Genomic DNA, 22,748 nt, shown 5'->3' with positions numbered 1-22,748 from the left:
TAGTTTGTCCTTTTAAAAAGTTATTTTTAACAATGCTTCATTATGTTTCTTTAAAAGGTGGTTATTTTTAAAGCATAAAAACCACTGCTCTGACTATTCTCCCAACATGCCAGGCCCAGCTGTCTTCCGTATGGACTCCACTCCTCTGAAAGACCAATGCTGCTGAAATCTTGAGTATCTACTTTGTGCCAGGCATTTATAAACACAACAGTGAAAAAATTTAAAAAAGGCTCATCCTCTCATAAAACTGACAGTCCAGTGCAATATCAAGAGATAAATAAGGAATTAATATAGAGATAAGAAGTTTCATGACAAAAGAAGTAAAGAACACTACAGAAATAAGTCAGAACCTTTTAAAATTCTCTAGCTCCCCAAAGAAACAATTCTATCCTTCTGGGTATAAGATGCTCTGCTTTCTGCTGCTCTCCAGTTTCACTTCCCATCATCCCACGTCTACTCCAGTTGTATGAATTAACCTGTCTTCCCCTGAAGAATCTGCTAGGCTCCTGCACACCTCTGTGCCTTTCTGGATGCCATCCCTTCCGTCTGGAAGGCTCTCTCCCCAGGAATTAGCACTCTACCTTTCAAGTCCCTACTCAAGTCTGACTTCATTTTACTTACACCTTTACAATGTGACCCTTGACTTTCCTAGCACTTCAATTCTGACCTGCAAGGGATGCAGAAAACAGAAGTCATGTACCCCTTCCTTCTCTGATGTGGTAGCATATCTGGAAAGGGTCCTAGGGTCACTCTGTGGGTCACTACTAAAGCCCTAACATCTCCCATCTCCTAATCCATCCTTCTTTCCACTAAACCCTCCGTTGCCAGGACATTATCATTTTATTTATTTATTTAGGTAAAGGGGATTGAACTTGGGACCCTGTGCTTGTGAGGCAGGCGGCAGAACCACTGAGCTAAATCCCTGACCCTATTTTATTTATTTATTTAAAGAGGAATATTTATTGAGGGAGAGACAGGTCCTGACAAGAGGGACAGGAAGGGACACCCAGAAAGTGGGCTGCCCCCATTTGCTTTATTTTTAATGTTCTTTCAAAAGACAACTCTTCTCATAATGAAATCCTTAATGAGAATTTTCAGCTTAACTAAAGTAAATGCTCATTAAGGATAAAAATTAGGTGATTCCTGATCTTCCAAATAACTGTGAACTAGAACTAGACAGGTAAGAATTGAACTGATCACAAGGCTGTAATACCCGACCTGTGGTAATTGAGTACCTGCATGGATTACCTGTGAGGGCTGTGGTCTTGGAGGCACTGCAGGAGGATGGGCAACAACTCCAGCCTGTTGTTGTCCTGTGTGAATATGCAAGCCTTCTTTTTAGTAAATACATAATCACTTTGCTAACAGAAGAAATGGGCTGAATGACTGTGACTACCAGATAAACATTTCTTTCTTTTCTTTCTGGTACTGGCAATTGAACTCAAGACTTTGCACTTGCGAGGCAGGCAGCAGAACCACTGAGCTAAATCCCCAGCCCTAGATTAACATTTCTAAATTAACATTTCTAAGAATGCTTGGTAAGTGTTTGAAGGTGGCTATTTAGAAAATGGCTTATATATGCCACAGTGGAAATCTCATGGCCTCTCCCCAGGTTTTGCTTCTCCTATCACCTCTGTCACATGTGGGATCCTGACAAGCTCCTGCCTAATTCTATGATAGTATATAATTTTGCTTCCCATCTCACACCACCCCATATTTTTCTTTGTTCCTTCACTATCAGATATGAAGACTTCCAAACTTGTCCTCATACCTAACATTTCATTCTGCCATTTCTATGTAAATGATTTTCAAATACATAAATCTTTCTAAGTCCAAATGTCCAGTGGCCTGTTGAATATTTACACTTTTCCTCACCATTCCAAACTTGTCATTCCAAAATGACTGAAACTATCATCACCCTCTTTCCTAGCTTTTCTATTTCAATCAATGTAGTAACTACTTGGCTAGTTGTATAAACAATGAAATCCAGCAGTTATGATTCTTTTCTTCATTAGACAAACTACAGTAAGTTTCCTGTGGCATTTCTCAGATTCCCATCTTTATCATTTGTTACTTGCACTCACCCTAATCTTGATCCTAACTTTATCTGCCATTTAAAAAAAAATTCCCCACTCATTTGGTATCTTTAATTCATATTTTTCTTTAGATAAATATAAAAAATGAAGACCTATTAAGAGAAATGGAAATAAAATGCTGTGCCTTGGATTAACTTTAAAATAAAATGATAATGTATATTATGGTTCCCTTGCCCTACCTGTGGTGACTGTAAAGGTCCGATTCATATCTAAGGAGGACGATCTAGAATGAGAGGGCTGTGGCCTTGGAGGGGGTGGTGGTGGTGCAATGTTATCAGGCGATGTTCCAGAATGAGACCTGCAAAATCCAGCCATCACAATTGGTCATGCTACTTATATTGGGATTTTATTTGAAGCACTCCAACTTGGCTAAGCAGCAAAGGGCCTTACTATCTTGTTTTCAGAAGTAGTACCTATCCAATTCAAGTACTACAATAAATACTACTTATTTACAATAAGTACTACTTATGCTGTGTCCTAAACATGTGTCGTGTGTGTTTTCTTGGTACTGGGGATTAAACCCAGGGGCTCCAAAGGATGCAATCTACTAAGGAACTACATCCCAAGCCACCATCCCTCCCCTGCCCCTTTCTGTAGCGCAGGACTAAGCTCAGGGCTTTTGCACTGAGGTATATCCCCAGCCCCTTATTTCTTATTTTGAGATGGGTCTAAGTTGCCCAGGCTGGGCTCAAACTTAAAATTCTCCTGCCTCAGCCTCCCAGAGTGCTAGAAGTCTAGTACCGCCACACCTGGCTCCCAGTCCTTTTGTATTTTGAGACAATGTCTTATTAAGCTGTCCAGGCTGGCACTAAACTTGTGATCTTCCTGGCTCATTCTCCTGAGTAGCTGGGTGCACCACCACACTGGCAAAAGTAGTTATTTAATATGGCAAATAATTGTTTTTATAAAATTATATCTTAAACAAGACTTCAAAATTTGTGAACAGTTTGTCAATACGATAAGACTACAAACTTAGAATAATGCATTTCCATTTCATTAAAGGTAATATTAATCTGAAAAACTTTTTCAAAAGAGAAATTGTACTTTCAAATATGGGTTACCTTTCAGCTTCTTAAAGTTTGGAACTTGGTGAGCCAAGATAGAATCTAACTAATCTACCTGAGGAGCCCATTGGTTGTAACCAAAAGCCATCCTAATCTGAGAGGAGACTGACCACACTCGAGCTCAACCTGGCCTAGAGACTGATTTTTTGCTAACAAAGGCTTCCACACTCTGAGCCGTTTTTTTGCAGACTGTGGCAATATGCTTTTCACACACAAGGATAACAAGCACAAAATCCATGATGACCAAGACCTCTAGGAAACACATGCAGAAGCAGAAGGGAAACAAGCAGCTTTCTGACTCCATAAGCTCTCTGGAAATTCTGTATCACTAGTCTCTCTCTCTGCATCCTCCAGTCATGTGGCAAAAGGATACTTCCCGTGTGAAAAAGTGAGGAGAGAAAGATGCTTCTGTCTTGTGAACAGCTTTTAGTGGATGGGAAAGACCATGGGGATAGATTCTTGCCATCCTCTGCCCTATCCCACACTTTTTGTTTGTACCTCAGAGTTATGTAGCGCAGAACTTCAGGGGGGCAGGCAGCTCACCACTGAGCTTTCTTCTGGATGGTGATTCAACATACAGAGTTCTGGTACTTGCCATACGTCTATACATTTTTATTGAAACAGACTGTTCTCAATGTTTAGTTACAAAAAGAACTATGTTGAACTTCTACTGCCATGAAATTATCAGCTTTTTTTTTGACCTTCCATAAAATACATGAAAAAAAATCAGAGCTCCGTTTGTCTTTTTATTTGAGTTGGAAAGAACCAAAATTACTTGTCTTTTACATAATTAACAGGTAACCTAACAGTCCTACAGAGAACAAAATAATTTGTGCTTGGTTCCAAATAATTTTAATTATAAAATGCATCAGGATATTTTAACACACCTTTTATTGACAGAAATACTGACCTTTGACGAGTTACATTGCTCCCGATCTGCTCTGGGTCAGAAGTAAAAGAGTCTGAACTACTGTAACCATCTGCTGATAAATGGGATATGTCCTATTTAATAATAATCATTTCTTCACTTTTTGCTCTATCTACCCCAAACAAATATAAGTAATATACTATTTCAAATCAGAGATACTTGAAGATTATTAATAGGCTAACAATTTGCATCAGTGTTGCTAGCTGTAAAAAATTAATCAAATCATGCATACTTAAACAGCAGACAGAATAAGTTATCATGTAAAAGTATTATATTTAATAATAGGTTTTAAATTACTTCAGATTTTGAAATGTTTGTGTATTCATAATGGGATACCCTGAGGATGTGACCCAAGTCTAAACATAGAAATCACTTGTTCTGACTGATCCATCATATAAGACCAAGTATGAAATTTCCTACCATGAAGTCTTATCAGTGCGTAAACGTTTGAGACTCTTGAAGAACTTCAGATTTTGTATTTTCATAACAGGGTTGTACAACTTGCATTATACACACACATACTCATTTGTATTGTTTTCTACATAATTTATTTGTGGAATATTGAGAGTATGAATAATTGTTTTCTTATTTTTGTTTATTACCTTTCTACAATAAGTGAATTGCTTTGTAATGGGAAAAAATCACTTTGTAAAACAAATGAGAAGTAATTTTAAGAAAACTCATTTTCAAATTATAAAAACCTGACATGGAATAAAGTATGCTTAGACAATAATAAAATTTATGAAATTTGCCAGAGGTCCCTGATTTTCTTCTAGAGGAAACATCATTTTTAATTTCCTCAAAGTCTTAGGAAACAGCAGGAAATCCTAGAAGTTGCCTAACAGTTATGACAGACTAAAAAGATTTTTAAAATAGAAACTTCAGGGACAATCTGAAGAAATACTTATATGCACTTTCAAGAATTATGAACTGAAGGGAATAATTTGGTTTACTTTCGTTTCACTATGTGTCTTTTTCCTTTTTCTTGTCAAATCACAAAATTATTTAGCTGGTAGAAGAGTGATGCTAAACTGAACGTATTTCTGCTTAGATTGTCTAATAGGCACCTCACATTTTCAATGTCCAAGACTGAAACTGTATTCTTTCCCCACATACCCATTATGGTGTTTATTAACACAGCCTTCGTCGCCTCTCAGCTACAGGGGCAAAACCTCCAGGAACCCCCCTTGACTCTTCTCTCTTGTCTTATTCCACAAAGGAAAAGCAAACCTTGTGGTCTTTTCCTATGAAATGTATAAGATACAGCCCCAAATGTGACCACTTTTTAATACTTCTATACTCTAGATCAAGCCATGATCCTTTCTTGCCTGGATTATTGTGACCATCACCTAAACTGTTTTCCTCTTTCCACTCTTGCCTTATTTTGGACTGTTATCATTAGAACTACCAGAATGATTCTGTTCAAAAGGAAGGTCAGACAGATCGTGTTACTTCGTTCAAAATCTTCTAATGGCTTTTCATTCTCACTCAGTAAAAATGTCAAAGTCATACTACTTCTTGTTGCTAGCTGACCCCCTGCTACCTCTACTTGCTGTTCCAGTAGAAGCAAGTTTTCTGCCTTAGGGCTTTATATCTGTTGCTTCCTGTGCCTTGGTCCCTTCTCCATTCAAGTAGCTGAATTCCCTCCACTCCTATCTTTCCGTAAGGCCTTTTTGGTTCACTGTATCTTAAATGGTACTCTTTTCCCCCTTCTAATGTTTTTTGCTTTTTGTTTACAGAATATAAACGATTTAGGCAAAGATTTTTTTGTTCTGTTCACTGCTAAATCCTCAGTGCCTAGAAAAGAACACGGCACACAACATCTAAATAATACTGGCTGAATACATGAATATATCCACAATGTTTTGTGAGAAAGGAAGAAGAATAAAAGCTCATGGGGAAGAGCCAAGGGACCAAACTGGGAGGAAAGGCAGACTGCATGCCTTAAACCAGAGGCAATGATGATTTATGGGGTGGGGTGTTTAAAGGAATTGACTATCTTCTACTTAGTCAGCGAAGACAATCAGCTATAAACCTTAGTTATTCAGACTCTTAATTCTAGGCCTAAACTTTAAATGGAAGATGTGATGCTGTCGTTCACTTACCTACAGTATTTCCCGAAGCAAATTTCACTGTTGAATTTATCTTATTTTCTTCTGAAAGGTCAGATGGTTTCACAAGTAATGGGCTAGTGGGATTAGTATGATCTGGTAGGGAATAGTAAAAACACAAGACACAGGTATTTGAATTTGTAAATTCCTAAAAAGTTCACTTACATATTCCAGTGACATGGCAAGTAAATCTATGAGATTAAAGATAAAATAGTATTTTAATAAAAACAAATGTGAATCTATTTATATAGAATTTTATTATCTGCCATAATAAAGATACTTCATAATGAAGTTTATATGTATGTTCACTTTGTTAATTTATGTAGCACAACTGCTTGGTACATACATGGACTATGGAATAATTTATGATGCTGATTACCTGGAAGATAAATCTACCTCTCAGAAACCGTAACTAAAACATTTAGTCAAATATAAGGAGAAATTCAAAAAACAGTTTACAAAATTTATACAAAGGAAAAATTTATTTTAACACGTACCTCTTCAGTTAAAGGCTGAACATACTTTAAATATAAATTCATAAAATGACCATAAAAATCCACAGTATTAGAACTATCTTATTTTCAAATGCCTTAAACACTTTTAATTTAAAATCAGTAAGTAACTGAAATACAAACATCTGTGTATACAGCTACAACTGTAGGAAGCACTAGGTTAAAAAAATAAGCAGCTATCAAAGAAAATGCTAATTACTTATGCGTTTTATATATATCCCAGCAATTGCTTTCTTACCACTGCTAGTTCTTTTAAGTTCCATTTCCTGCATGTGGATCTTGCTTGGGGTCATACGAATGGGAACTGGATGAACAATAGCAGTGTCCTACAGACAAATGGGATAAATACAAAATTTGTATTAAAAAATGTCAACCTAATTATCATGAAAGAATCAACACAAAGGTATAAAAACTGGTAGATAAGATTTTCTCATTCACACTAAGGCAACTATTAAAATTAAAAGCTAAAGAACTTTACTAAAAAATCTAGTTCACTATATGTGCTAAATATCTCATTTATTTTACAAAAAGTGTATTTTGATTGAAGATTTGTGTGAAAAATGCTTTTAGAAACACATTTTGAGACACTATTCAAAAGCTAACTGTGAAATGGTGAAATGTAATTATACAAATATTAACCTTCTGAGGTTTAAGTGAACTATTTCATGAAAATCCAAGCCTGAAAACTCATTTTCACTAAACTACTCAAGAAAATGTGAATTTCTCCCTCATATGTAAAGCAAAGATAACGAGATGCCTGTTTTATTGCAATAGTAGAAACAAGTACATACTATTTTTTACAGTTGAAACTGTTTAAATGTGATTATCCCAAAATTCAGCATAAAATTTCCACAAAGGAATCAAATTTTTGAGAGGAACAACTAAGAGTCTCATTCTAACATGCTCACACTTTTCTTACACCACTTCTGGACTGTAATACATCTGATATTTCTAAATTTCATTGGTAGAAACTTTAGAGAAGTAAAGGTATTGGTAATATAAGCTTTTGTAAAGAATCAAAGAGCCATGACAAGGAAGAGAAGACGAAGCCAAATGGTGCCAGCACAGACAGAGAAGAAACAGAAAGGTTCCCTGGGTCAAGGGAGGCCTGGCCCTGGGTTTCTGAGACCCCTGGCTGGTGGAGGGTCTAGAATCCAGCCAGGCATGTGGCTTCACAGAAAAAGACCAGCTGAGAACTACTCCCCTAAGGAGCTAGGCTCTTCCTAAAAGCAATCAGGTCATTCTTTGTTAGGTGCTAAGTTAAAAGCCAAACTTCAGATACTTAACATAAGGGGTAAGTTTATAACCACCGTTTTGGTGGTAACAGTGTTAACACCAAGTCCCTGGAAGAGAAAGTCATGTTCCTGCATAAGGTTTCCTATTTGACAGGCCTCCAGTGCTTGCTTACTTTCATCATCTCTAAATTCAAACAATTTATAACAAGTTCTTTTACAGCTAAAATCTCGACAAAATCATCCAAAGTAATTTCTTTTGCACCTTTATCAGTGAGAATCTGAGAACAGCTCATGTATTTAACCAATAAAACTCAATTAGTATTTGCCCTAAAACTTTAAAATTATAAATAGCGATATTACAGATGGATCAAAGTTTAGACCCCCCCATACAAAAACGAGTGGCTCTTTAAAAATGGTTACAACAATACACTAAAGATACTGTTAAAAGTTATATTCAGCTATAAAAACATGGCTTTATGAATGACTTTATTTACATTTAAAAAATACTGTCAAGACAGTCTTTGTTCATCTAGTATGTATATTTTCTCACTGCAGTTGTACTGTTGATTTTGAATGTCACTTTATATATTTCTTGCTATTTGTGGGTATCTCTTATATTTTCTATCCTGTTGCTTTTTTTTCTAACTGATATGAATTTGAAAATACATATTTTGTATTCATTCAAGGCATGATAGTTATTGAATTTTAAAAATTATGTTCTTGAAATACAATTCTAATTAAGTCCCATCAACCACTCATTTTTTAAGAGTTTAGTACTTGTAATACTTTAAAAATATATATATAATCTCCAGTACCAAATTCTTAGATATCTTCACATAATATCTTCTCAAAGTTTTACAGACTTGTCCTTTACACTTACCACTTTATCGATAAGACGGAAACAAGTTTTTATTTTTAAATACATGTTAGAGCCAGGCGTGGTGGCACACGCCTGTAATCCCAGTACTTGGGAGGCTGAGGCAGGAGGATCGTTGTGAGTTGAGACCAGCCTGGGCTACATAGTGAGTTCCAGATCAGTCTCAACTACATAGGGAGGCCCTGTCTCAAAAAACCAAAAAAATAATAAATAAATAAGATGTTAGGAAAGCAGCTGTTTTATTTATTCCTCCCAAATATACTTGAAAGGAATTAGTACAGTCTCAGGCACAATGTTTTCAATACAGCCATAAGACTAAATTTGTTAATTTGTACCTTCCCAATTATTACCAATTTAGATTATTTGACTGATAAATTATATGTATTTATATATTTTTTGGGGGGAGACAGGGTCAGACTGGCCTTGAACTTGAAGAGATGCTCCCACCTCAGCTTCCCAAGTGCTGGGATTACAGGTGTGTGCCAACATGCCTGGCTTTGATTGATTAATATATTAATTATTAAAATAGATTAAACTCTTGTCTAAAAAGATGATTTTTCTTTTTACTTCATTTTGGTATGTGTGTATATATATATTTGCTACACATATTTTGACTTATTAGGTATATTAAATGTTTTATCTTTCAAGTTAATGTAATTTTTATCTAACTGTACATATTGTCAAAGGATTCTCTCTATACTTAAAATCTTAGAAACAAAAATAACGCTTAATGAAAATCAGAATTACAGCAAGTTCATGAGAAAAGAAGTTCTTATTCTAAACCCAAAAGAAACTAGGAAAAAAAACTGAGATGCTTTAACTCATAATGTTCATCTAATGTACATTTGGGGTGTGTGTATAATTAGATTTATAGAGCTTAAAGAGGTTGGAATGTTAACCAGCATTTCATTTACTTGAAGTACGAAAAAGTGAAGTCACAATAATTACTTCAAGAAAATAAGGGATATTTTAAGACTTTAATTTTGTAGAGCACACCAGTGCCACACAACTCCTGGTGGTTGTGATCCTGCTGCTGGCAGAACAGGTAAATACCATAATGAGCTTGACAAATTACCAGGCTTAACTTTGGACTAATATATCAGAATCTGCATTTGTGACTGTCATTTGTAGCAGGATGGGGAGCTTTCATTTTATAAACATTTTAGCATCCATATGAGAATCATGAAGTGTATAAACCCAAGTCATGAGCTAAGGTGTCAAAGTCACACTTTCTCAGCTCCAAGCTAGTGTTCCCAAATTTTGAAACAAAAAACCTTTGGTTTGCAGATTATACCCACTTTCTTGTACCTGCTCTAATTACTGAAAGCCCTTAGGAAATCCATTCCTATCACATATATCATACTTGCTTCGTATAGTCAGGTACTTGGTATTATATAATTCAGCATTTTATTAAATACTATCTTATACTAAGCTAATATATTTGTATTTCCTAAGTATCTTACATCTTATTTTTCCTGTCTAAATCTAGCCCTGACTACTTTCCATTCCAGTCTCAGGGACTTATTTTCTCTGATCTTTCTTGTTGTAATCAATTATTCAGACTGTAGTCAGTCTGAATGATCTTTCCCAGTTACCTATTCTTCACTCCCTCCTTCCGTTGTGGGTTTTTGAGACAGGGTCTCACTATGTAGTTGAGACTGACCTGGAACCCAATGTAGCCCAGGTTGGTCTTGAACTCACAGCGACCCTCCTGTCCCAGCCTCCCCAGTGCTGGGATTACAGGCGTGTGCCACCACGCCCGGCTCTCCTCCCATTTTGTATTGGGGAATGAACCCAAGGACTTCACAATGAGCTACATCTTCAAATCTTTTTATTTATTATTATTTTTATTTTGAGGTAAGGCCTCACTAAGTCCCCAAGTTGCCCAGGCTGGACCTGAATTTGCGATCCTCTTCACTCAGCCTCCAGAGTGCTGGAATTACAGGCCTGTGCCACCATTTCCAGCTCTCTGTTGATCTTATCTTGGTAGTCTATGCTAGCTCCTAGTGTCTAACAGGTGAAGTTTGGCTCCTTAGTCCAGCATTCTAAGATCTTCTCAATCTGCTTTTAACTATGTGCTTCAGCCCCCAACATTTCCCCATGCATATGTATATGCTATATAGTCGCCACACTGAAATGACCTTGATCATGGTATTTTCTCTGCTTGGAATGCTCTCATTCACTTTTCCTGATCTCTACTTTCATTCAGGCTCTAGTGTACAAAAGTTACCTTTTGTCAAGACATTTCCACATTCACTGGGCTGAGTTACTACTCTTCTTTACCTATAGCATTATTTAGCTATTATATATCAATAATTATCACAACCAGCGAATCAATGAAAATGATTCTCTTTCAAATGATGAACTGCTTAATTCTACAGCACCAAAGAGGAGGCACAATAATGACAAAGACTAGTGCACTACACTTCTCATCAGTCTAGAATCACCCTGGTGTTCTGGTTCAAGTTCATTCCAGAAGTAACAGATTCTACCAGATTCTGCTTAAAATTTGATAAGCAATTCAAGATAGTCTCAATTTCATCAGAATTCTGACAGCATATTAACAAACCATTTCTGTGTGCATGTGAGGCCACATGTGGTAATGAGGTCTCGGCTACGGAATATTTGAAGCTTTTCACAGATACTTTTCTTTATTAAGCAAATGACTGACTAAAAAATCTAGTTTCTTTTTAGCATTTCATTAAATATTTCCAATAAGGAAAGATATATTAAATTCATATTAGAACTGTAATATTTTTCCTAAATGATTTCCTTACAATCTGAATATGCATTATTTAATTTATAATCCCTATTTAGATAAGCCTTGCAACAAATTGTCTGGGATTGTGGTCACAGGCTACCATCTATAAACAGGCCAATATTTCAGTTAAGAAAGGAGAGCATTCTCACAAGTAAAAATTTAAAGTGAGATGTCAGAATGGAAAACAGTTCAGATTTAAGTTTGACACCATAAAAAATGATATATCTAGATATCAGGACATAAATATTTTTGTCAACTGTACTGATCAAGTTACTAAGTCCAAATTCAAGTTTAAAATATTAGTTGATCATTCTTTATTTTCCTAGAGTGTCCTACTACATTAGAGTTCACAAAGTCAAGTCTTGGGCCACATAATTTTAAACATTAGAGCTGACATCCACAAATTGGCATATTATTTAAGAACTAAGAAGAGTATCATTACTACTAAGTTAAATATTTTTTAACATTTCCTTGCCAGTTATGAGTCAATTTATTTTGCCTCTGGAGTCCCATACTGGGGATTAAACTCAGGGGTTCATGAATGTTCTACCACTAAGCCATACCCCAGGACCCTTTTAAATTTTATTTTGAGACAAAGTCCCGCTAACTGGTGATCCTCCTGCCTCAGCCTTCTAAGTGGCTAGGATTATAGGTGTGTGCTACCATATCCAGCTAGATTTTGATATATATTACTGCCTTGTTCTGACAGTATACTAACACTATAAATGATTACTTTCACTGTCTTTTAAAGGTTAGAGAATACAATTTTCTTTTTTTTTTTTTGGTACTGGGGATTGAACTCGGGTCCTCGTGCTTGAAAGGCAGGCCACCAAACCACTGAGCTAAACCCCCAGCCCCAATTTTCTTTATTGCTAACTCAAACCTTTCTTCACATAAAATACTATATAAAATTGTCTATATAGAGAAATAAAACTTAAAGCCTAAATAAACTTGACTGAATTTATCACTTCCCAAGAGATTTTAATTATGGCTGCTGATAAGCAGCAAAAATTTCAAGGATTGGCTTTTTATTTTTCCTGCAAGTTTTCAGAAATTAAAAATCAAATAAATGCCTTAGATTTAGTTAAAAAGATAAGCACAAATGATCTACATACTAACTGGTCTCTGAACATTTAATAGTCTATAAAACAAACATTTAAAACTGCCCCATATGTTGAGTTCAATAACTGTAACAATATTTTCTATGTTTCAAATAGATACATTGTTCAAAATTATAAAACATTAAAACACATTAAACTGCTAAAGATACTTTAATTAAACTGCTAAAGATACTTTAAATGGCACTTCTCCAAAACCCACATTAAATGACAAGACCACTTTTACATTTAATTAATAAAAGCTGGATATCTTTGTTAAAATCATCTAAATAGAATTCCTGTATCATTTTTCTCTGCATCTTTTTACTTTGCTTACTCTTAAAAAAAATCCTTATACCTCTTCTTCCCTTTCTGCTCTCGTTTTTGGAAAGTGCTAAGTAGCATGTACTCCAATTTAAAAATAAAGAGGGGAGTGTCAGGGAGGGAGTCAGGGAGGGAGGGAGGGAGAGAGAGATGAATACAAAGAATGATTTTCAGTGAAACTTCTGAAGTTTCCAAATTACTTGAAGGACAGGAAGACTATATATGAAATTAAGTTTATGGAGATAGATTTTTAAATCAAGATATGAACTTTGTAGCATTTTCAAAGGAACACAATAAATCACAGGAAGACAAGACAGAGGAACCTTTGCACAAGAGGAATCTTAGACCAATACACTGTACTGTTTTGCCAAACTTTTTTCTTTTTTGGGGGGGGGGTTGGGGACAGGATCTTGCTATGTAGCTCAGGCTGGCCTAGAACTTGCAGCAGCAATCTTCCAGTCTTGGCCTCCCAAGTGCTGGGATTACAAGCCTGTGCCACCATGCCCAGCTCATTTTGCTAAATTTGAACCTAATAAAATTTAACACACCAATTAAATAAAAGCAGTTGTCATCTGAAGTGCTTTTAAAAAGGACATTGCATAAATATTTACATACACAGTACATATTATGACATGCAAACACAAAGTAATATTCACATAAGTGTCACTACACTGGAGTAGTATGTTTAATAAAACATACACTTAATTAGCAAACAACAACATGATTAACCAAATCACCACAAAATGCTTCTTTAGACACATGTACCAGATTTTAAATGCATACAGTTTTCTATAACCAAGATAACTAGAAAATTCTAAGAATGGTAAAAAAATGTTCTTTCCACCATTAAGCACACAAAAATCGAAAAGCCTGCCAACATTTCCCTCTAAGCACTACATGAATCATGCGTATCAGCTAAAAACCATAATGCATGGAAATTTGGGTTAATAAAATTAATTTCAAACAAGCAAGCTAAGTGATTGACTTACAGGATCAGCTGGTGCAATGTTAGAATCAAATTGGGTCAGAGTTTGTGAGCTTGAAGAGCGTTCACTAAATGTCTCCCACTGCTGAACAGACAGAGGAGAGACAAGTCAGCACGATGAGAAAGATGGAGTAAAAGATCACTGGAGAAGATTTAGCAAAGTATTCAGAGGTTGCACTGCAAGTCGTGTTTCACAGGTCTAACAAAATTCTGTGATTTCTATTTTTCCATAAACATTTTATACTTATCAATGCTAGGACATATTGTAATGTAAGGGGAACAATTTCACTCAAATACAGTAATCACATTTCAATCTCTATGGAAGAGATTCAAAAGCCTTACAGAACCAAAACACAAAACACAATATGGGAACTCAAAATACAAGAAAGTAAGTGATACAAATGGCCACTGAGCAAAAATGTAAAGGGGTTTGTCTTGATTAGAAGAATAAATTCAAATCCTTTTAAATTCAAACATGAATGCATTAATCTGGCGAAGTTTTGATCAAAATAAAGCAAGTCAGTGAGACTTGCCAGTGCGACCCCTGAAAAATGATTCTATTGTGTACGTGCACGTATTTTATACATATGCATAGATATTTAATAAAATATAATTGAGATAAAATGCAAGGAATTCTGGAATTAATATGTTTGAGCTTATGTCACTGGTAGCAAGTCAACCCCTGCACTCAGCAATACAAACAGGGCCATGCCAGACCACAACACAGAACTGCCAATCAGGCACCCCACCCCATGCCAGGAAAACCAGAATGTGGCCATGATGAGAGCAAATCAAGCATCTAAGTATGTGTTATATATAGATGTATATGAAATACTATGTTTCTAAAAGAGGTACACAAAAAAATCATACCTCTTAAAATAGGTGGAATGATAAGTCAATATTAATTATAATTAATTCCATTTGTTTTGGAGATCTTAGTAATAAAGTACCATAGAATTTTTACATCAAAATTGTATAAAATTTATCAGCTGTCTTCCAAAGAGAGAAAAAACACCTACACATATACAATTTATACACACAAATGCTTACACATAGACACAACTACTCCATTATTAAAAACCTTTTAATAATCTAGTTTGGGAAGAATACATTTTTATGCTTCAAAGTTCAACTTACTGTTTAAAACTGTGATATTCAATTTGAGAAGACACATAGATATCAGATATTAGCAAATGGGCACAACTGAAAATTACCTAAAAACATGGGTAATACAATCATGAATAACTTCCTACAGATTATTTTTAATATGAAGAGATACAGAGAAATACTGATGAGTTCAGTGTCTCATGAATGAAAGCCCATATTCCTTAATATGTGAGTTTCTTCTTCAGTAATTATTGCTTCTAGGATTCAGAAGGAATTTTTAAAATCCTAATTACTTTTAAATTTTTTATTTTGATACAAGATCTCCCTTAATGGCTAAGTCTCCTAGGCTGGGTTTAAACTTGTGATTGCCCTGCCTCAACTTAAATTACAGACATGCACTATCATGCCCAACTACTAAATATTTTAACAGCTATCATTAAAATGAATATTTTATTAGCATTTTATTAGATTTTTCATGTATAGCCTAAAAATTATTAAACTTATGACCCTTTACCAAATATTACAGAATAAAACTTGATAGAAATATTTAAGTAGAAAAATGTAACTGCTGCAATCAGAACCAAGAAGGGACTTCATCTCTAGTGTTGAATGATCATACTTGATTTCACTTAGAGTGAACATGGATTTTGGAATTGAGTTCCTTTATTTACAGTCTGGTAACAATGTACTAATTTTTTGTTTTGTTTTTGAGACAGGGTCTCCCTATATAGTTCAGGCTGGCCTTGAACTTATGGTGATCCTCCTGTCTTAGCCTCCTGAGTGCTGGGATTACAAGTACGCATCACCATGCTGGGTAATGAATTTTTTTTTTTTTAATGATGGTATTGCTTTCATCAAATGACAGAAATTAAATGCTATACAAATAGCAGTTTTATGAACGCTGACCTTCTTCTCCATAAATCTTTTCTAGCAGTCTCCCAAGGCTTAATCCCTCTCTCAACAAAAACATGTACTAATGGGTTTACACCATTATGATGCTTCAGACACAGGTCTCTTAATTATAGTTAGGCCTTTACAAAGCAGCAACAAATAGTGTCAAACTGTCAGTGAGTTGTTGCCCAAGTGTCCCAATTAACCAGTATGCTCCTTAATCTCGATAAAAGGTAATTTGCTCACCAAGAAAACTGCTGCAAGAGGCTAGTGCAGTGGTATCCAAAGAACTGGGTTCTCCTGAGCACCAAAGTTTAACAGGGTCTCAGTGGATGTGGGTCCTCAGGTCCTCTTTCCCTTATTCTAATCAGAGTAGTTATTTTATTTTTTATAATAAAATATTTCCAAAGTAACTAGGGAGCAGCTCCATTTGTTCTGTTTTTCTTCTGCATACTGAGCTTGGTCATATTTAAAATGGTAAAATCATTCTTTTTTATACTGAATAGAATTAATCATAAATAGTATGGGTTGCAGAAAATACTTTCGCATGACATTTCTCTTACATAACTTGTGAAGAGCCCAGATGGATTACCATACACTTTGCTTACAGGACTGACATAGCAGTGTGACTCTGTGGACATGGCAGTTTCCTAGATATCAAAATATCTATTTTAAAATCTTAACTTCCTAGGTATGAGATCTTGACCAAATCATACACTCTTTGATTTTAACTTCATGAACCTACCCTACCTACTTACAAGATTTTAGTGGGGAGAAGTGATAGAAACCAAATGACTGCATATGTACTTTGAAAACGTCAAAGCCATAAAATTAGAATATTTATCACAGCCATACTGATATATTCTTTCAACTATGCATGCATTCTGATATTACCCTGCTTGAAATTTCTTACCTTAAAAAGGTTAATTTTTAATGAGAGAAAAGGGAAGCTTTGCTAACCTCGCTGCTCTGATTGAGTTCAGGCCAAGTCTGGTTTAGTGATGGCATCGATGGAGACTTGCTTGGAGGAGCCTCAGCGGGAGAGCCCGAATAACCTACCTCACCTGGCTGATCTCCAACATCTGCAAGTGAAAAACAGAGACATTCTCCATTAATGACATATTTAGACTGGAATATTTACTTATACAAAAAAAAAAAAAAAAAAAAACAACACTATTTCCATAAGCAATAATTCATAGTCTGAACTCTTTTCCTCATGTTCCCAAAGTTAAGTATTTGGGAATACTTTGAAAAGTTGGGTTTTTTAAAAGTTTAAATAAGCCTGGAGAAGTGGGCACGGTGGCACACTCCTATTAGGGAGGAGGCTGTAAGGGAAGCTGAGGCAGGAGGACTGCTGTGAGTTTGAGACCAGCCTGGGCTACATAGTGAGTTCCAGGTCAGTCTCAACTACATCGTGAGATCCTGTCTCAAAAAACCAAAAAAACCAAAAAAAAAAAAAGAAAAAAAAAAAGCTGGAGATCCTATTATTTGCTATTGAAGCATTTGAATGTTCATTTGTATATCAAGACTTGTGATGTCCCAGAGTAAATAAACATTTGTTTAAATCAGTTTTTTCCAAACACAAATGTTTTTCATAAAATAAAATTTCCTCAAATTCCCTTGTATATACTGATTCTGTATACTGATTGGTTCCCTTGTATACACAAATCTGCTGATTTGTACTAATTTATTCACATTTTCTCTATAAATCTTGTACCCAGCCATAAGCAAGAAGCAAATTCAATGAAACTTAAATTTTTGTGTGTGTATGTTGGGGATAAAACCCAGCATTCTGTGCATATTAAGTACATACTCTACTGCTGAGCTTATACTATAGCTCTGAAACTTTAAATTTCACTATTATGCTCAATGGTAAATGAGATAGGCATAAATCCTGTTATCATTTCAAAATGGATTTTAAAGTATGTCAAGGTATCAACTTCTATTTTTAATTATATTTAAGACTTAAAAATAGAAAGAACTTTAATGATAACTAAATTTACATTCTAATTTTTCCAATTTTACATGGCTTTGAATATAATCCCAATCAATATAGGGTACCTATTCTGTTTAGAACCTAAATAAAAAGTATAATTGCAGTATCTGTCATTGTCTATTTGACCATGGGCAAATTCAATAAAATAGCACCTGAGTGTCTCCACTGAAAAGATACCTGCCATTAAATGTTAGAACTATACTTTAGATTTCTAAAAAGACAGCTATAATGTAACCTAGCAATGTAGTTTTTAACCTTTATATTAGTCATAAATCTTTCACGTTTTAGCACCTAACATAGGATCAATTAGATGGTTACTCTCATGTATTTATTGAAAATTTTTCTTTTTGTTTTCTTTTAAAGTTCATTCTCCTCTACTATCATTTTCTTAGATACAAAATTGACTTTTTTTTTTTTTTTTTTTTTTTTTTTTTAGACAAGGTCTCGCTCTGTAATTCCGGTTGGCTTTGAACTCACTAAGTGGTTCAGTCTGGTCTCACACTATTGGCAATCCTCCTGTCTTAGCCTCCCAAGTGCTGGGATTATAGGCTATCACACCTGGTTGAGGTACAATTAAGTTGGGGAAATTATCAAAACTTTCCCTCTACCTATTCTGTTAAATGACTCAAAAGATTTTTCTTTTTCTTATCCTGTATTAGACCCTTACAATTATATCACAAATTTAAAGCCCAGCACCACATTTTAAAATTTAAAATTCTGTTTACCTATTTTGTAACTTTATTAATGAGAATATCCTTTACAAATTTGTTAAATTGAACCATCTATTTGTAACAGGAATACAACTACTTAAGATTTACAAATTAAATATTTGATAATAGCTTCATGACATGTATACAACTGCAATTAAAATGTACCTATACATTCTGATTTTAAATATTATATACAACAGGGCGGGGGAATTAGCTCAATGGCGCCGTGTTTGACTTGCAAGCACAAGGTCCTGAGTTCAATCCCCATACCAAAACAAACAAACAAAAACAAAAACAACAAAAAACAAGTATTTTTCTATATTATGATGAAACACAATAGTTGTTAGCTAATATAAATAACATAAATAACCCTGTAGCTTCAACTATTAACAAATGCTACTATTATATACTTTCATAGAGTTTGGAGTTGTACTGGTATTTGTTCATTACATTAAAATAAATGCATATTTAAATACCATTTATAAAACATTATCTGTATTTTGCCCCAGCAGTCTAGACAACTGTCTTGTTGTTTGGCATAAAAAAAGGATAAAAATATTGCAGGATCTAGGCAAATAAAGTGCTCGAAGGAGAAATGGGGAAATCTCATCACTGAAAGTAGTGGGAAGGGTGAGAAATAGGCTCTGAATGAAACATGAGTAGTAATTTGCTTTTGATGATGGTGGCACATGCACGCTTTGGTGGAAAACATCTAATGAAAACTGACAAGAGGATCAATGCTCCCAAGGGAAGAATGGGGCTGAGTATGAATAAGAAAAGTGGGTATTAATGTCCAACACTGATATTGTAAGTTCTGCAGCAGGATCGTTCTTTGCATTTGCAGTACACAAGTTCACGAGCTCACAGCCAGTGATTTCTGCCACGGTGCCAAAGAAATATCCAGAGGGTCAGAATAAATGACTTCTAAAATAATACTTTTGGCATGATACAAGTCAAATTTATTGTCTTCTGAATGTAGTTGAGGAAGGCACTGCTTACAAAATTCATTTCCTAGAGATCCTATATAAGCAACAGTAGGAATCACATAACAATAAACAGTGTACATACAGTAACAGTCCCAATTACAAGTTAGTATGAGGGTTTAAAAGTTTTTCTGCTGCAATTTCAAACCTTTGTCCTCCATAAGTGAATTCTAGGGTGGCTTCCCAGTATTGAATTCAATACTGCAGCTGAAGAGAATGCCTTCTAATTTTCCACTGACAGGTGAGCCATGGCTACCACTCTCTTTGACAGAAGGCTACAGAGCATTCTCATTGTGCTCTTGAATACAGTCAAAATATGCTTTGTGCTTGTTATGATAGAAAGGGAAAAAATTTAAGCATATGTCATGCAATCACTTTCACATTCTCCAACAATTATTTTAGATGAACTTGTGAATAGTCTACTGTGCAAAATTGTGTAACCACAGAATTATATCTGCATTCAGATATAATCACCATCAACTTGTTTTAAGGCAGTATATTCAGTTCTTGGGCTTAAAAACCAGTGTCCTCACACAGTCACAGGCAAGGGAACAGCTTGTATTGTGCCCCAATCTTGTTGGAACATCCTTGTCTTCAAATTCATTATGGATTCTTGGTAAACAGTATATGGTATGGTCCTTTGATTTGGAATCCACTTCCCATGAAATCTTCAATGAGTCACATGTAATACTGTTTATTTTGATGACAGGTGGTTCAGAAGTTCCTCCATTTCTGCTATGCTGTCATGAGATTCATCACTGTCCCAGGTGCACAGCTGAATGACCTCGGGGCTGAAATTTTTGATCACCTCCTCACAAGGGCTGGTGGGTGTTAAGAGCATGATCCAAGAACAGCACCTTCATTTTCCAAACCCTTTCTGAAGCTTGCCTGCTTCATATCCAGGCTCCCTTGGTGGGACAGGAGCAGAAGGGAGAGTGGGGGAAGGAGGGCGAGAGGCTGTGGCTGGAAAGCCAGAGCTGAGGCACAGATGGGACCGGTGCTCTTGATAGGCGCTCCAGCTAGTGTGCAGCTCAAAGACATGGAGCAAGTGGGAGCCAGAGCAGGGTGGGAGGCATGCGCTGGGCTGGGACGGTACATGGCACAGCCAGTACCACCTTTCTCCTGTAAGATCAGGACTGTTTCTATCTTTCTTAGCCCTATTATCTTGGCAATAAAAAAAGTCAGGGTAGTGTAGAACCACTAGAAGTGGGAAGGCTTCAGGTACTGTTATATGAAGACCTTTAAATGCAAAGTTCTTAGAGAACTACTGGAAAATTACAACCAATAGTAGCAGGAAATTCTTTGTTGGATGGTTTGGGGTTTCCGAGGGAATAAACATTATAGGCCTTTGTCCTCCCTGAATGACAGGAAAGGAAGTTAATAAGAAAAGGACGACAGTGTCATTTTGAGTTTACCCAAAATGATAGTCTGCGAGGAAGACAGGGAATAAAGAAGTGTCTTTAACAGCTCCCTGCCCTCAAACAGGCTATTAAGGAAATGAAAAGAATTAAAATAGTATTAATTAGGGCCAGGGATTTAGTTCAGTGGTTGGGTGGCCTGCCTTGCAAGAGCAAGGACCCGAGTTCGATCCCTGGTACCAAAAAAAAAACAAAACAAAAAAATAGTATTAATTATAAGAAGGCTTGTTTGAGAACCAATTTAGTCAGACCCCATTACTTTAAAAATCATCTTTGGTCAATCTGGGGCTCTGGTTGGCTTTTAGATCTCAGTTCTCAAGTTCAGGCTATCTATTAGAATTTGGGATTGATTCTGAGAACCTCTCCAATTCACCATAATAATGAACTACGGTATGTCCAGCCTCTTGAGGGTGAAAAAGGAAATGCTATTCATCCTAGTAATTATACTTTATGATTCCAACAGTTATTTTCCTGTAATAGCAGTTCTCAAACTGGACCACGGACTCTTTCTGGGGAATCTTCAAGACTCTCGTAGGGGTCTGAAAAGTCTAAATTATTCTTACAATAATACTGAGTTTTTTCCATGTTGACACTGGCACTGGTAGTGCAAATATGATGCTGGGCAAAAGTAGTTAGATCATCAGCAATAATCAATGCACTGACAACTAACTATACTGACAGTCATTGTATTCATCTTCACACACACAAATTAAAAATTCTGCTATAATAAAATAATTACGCATGGTGATCTCACTGAAAAAATTTATAATGAAATAAAACTCAGTTTTATTAAATCTCAGCTCCAAAATCACAGCTAAAACTGTGCAACAAAATGGTACACACACACACATATGTAAATATATAGAAAGCACTTCTGCTCTATAGTAAAATTCAATGATTATGTCAAGGAAAAGTCTTTTTGTGATTCAGGTATAAGGCAAAGGAACCACTTTTTCACGAAACACCATCCTTGGAAGTATAGCTGATAACTATGATTATTTAGACTGGGGAATTAGGCAGGCATTTTCTCAAAAAGGAACAAAGCGAGCCTCTTGCTTCAAGGAAAATAACTGTTTGAATTGTTACTTATAGAAGTTAGAACTTTCAAGCAAAAAAATTGTAATTTTGAATGTCTATATACATCCATAACTTAAACAGCTTCCTATACAGACTTCCCTGCTAAGATAGCCTATAACATTAATGTGCTTTTAAAATATTTTATAAATAAAATATAAAAGATCTATATGGCCCAATTACGTGACATTTTCCAAGTAACAAGTGTATTAGGATTCAAAATCATGCATGGATTAAAGGTTCATTCAAAGTACAATACAGAACAATGAGTTTTAATGTAATAGTTAAAAAAGAAATCAGTGATACAGTTTCAACTTTCACTTTGCAATTATACTTCAAGAAATTACCATCTGTGATGTTTTCATGTAGTACCAAAGAATAGCCAGCAATAACCAATGCAGTGACAGCTATACTAATAGTCACTGTATTCTTCATCCTCATACACATCTGAAAAAGCTATAAAATAGTCCTTCCTTTCTTGATATCGTTTAATAACTTGCAACTTTTTTTCTTAAACAAGACCAGAAAGTATGTTAGGCTTTGTCAGCTACCTACCTGGTCTACAGTGCAGCTACTCAA

The 22,748-nt window shown here is 35.5% G+C and overlaps 1 protein-coding gene and 1 pseudogene across 9 annotated transcripts in view; both read right to left on the bottom strand.

Moving 5' to 3' along the window:
• Reps1 (RALBP1 associated Eps domain containing 1) overlaps positions 1-22,748 on the bottom strand; it is a 42,813-nt gene that overhangs the window by 6,840 nt on the left and 13,225 nt on the right. For 2 of the 9 annotated variants that reach the window (XM_010626592.3, XM_033763265.1), the window contains exons 9-15: positions 16,949-17,070; positions 13,995-14,075; positions 6,950-7,037; positions 6,194-6,295; positions 4,071-4,143; positions 2,276-2,394; positions 1,249-1,331 (exon numbers count right to left, since the gene is read on the bottom strand). In XM_010626592.3, coding sequence (XP_010624894.3) covers positions 1,249-1,331; positions 2,276-2,394; positions 4,071-4,143; positions 6,194-6,295; positions 6,950-7,037; positions 13,995-14,075; positions 16,949-17,070 — 668 coding nt within the window. The remainder of the gene's footprint in view (positions 1-1,248; positions 1,332-2,275; positions 2,395-4,070; positions 4,144-6,193; positions 6,296-6,949; positions 7,038-13,994; positions 14,076-16,948; positions 17,071-22,748) is intronic. The other 7 variants (XM_019207802.2, XM_010626593.3, XM_010626595.3 and 4 more) reach the window with 7 other exon arrangements.
• LOC104863908 lies at positions 19,205-21,197 on the bottom strand (annotated as a pseudogene).

The sequence above is a fragment of the Fukomys damarensis genome, unplaced genomic scaffold (assembly GCF_012274545.1).
Source record: "Fukomys damarensis isolate Sample0158 unplaced genomic scaffold, DMR_v1.0_HiC HiC_scaffold_14, whole genome shotgun sequence".
Taxonomy (NCBI): Eukaryota; Metazoa; Chordata; class Mammalia; order Rodentia; family Bathyergidae; genus Fukomys; species Fukomys damarensis.
This window is presented reverse-complemented; position numbering and strand designations above follow the sequence as displayed.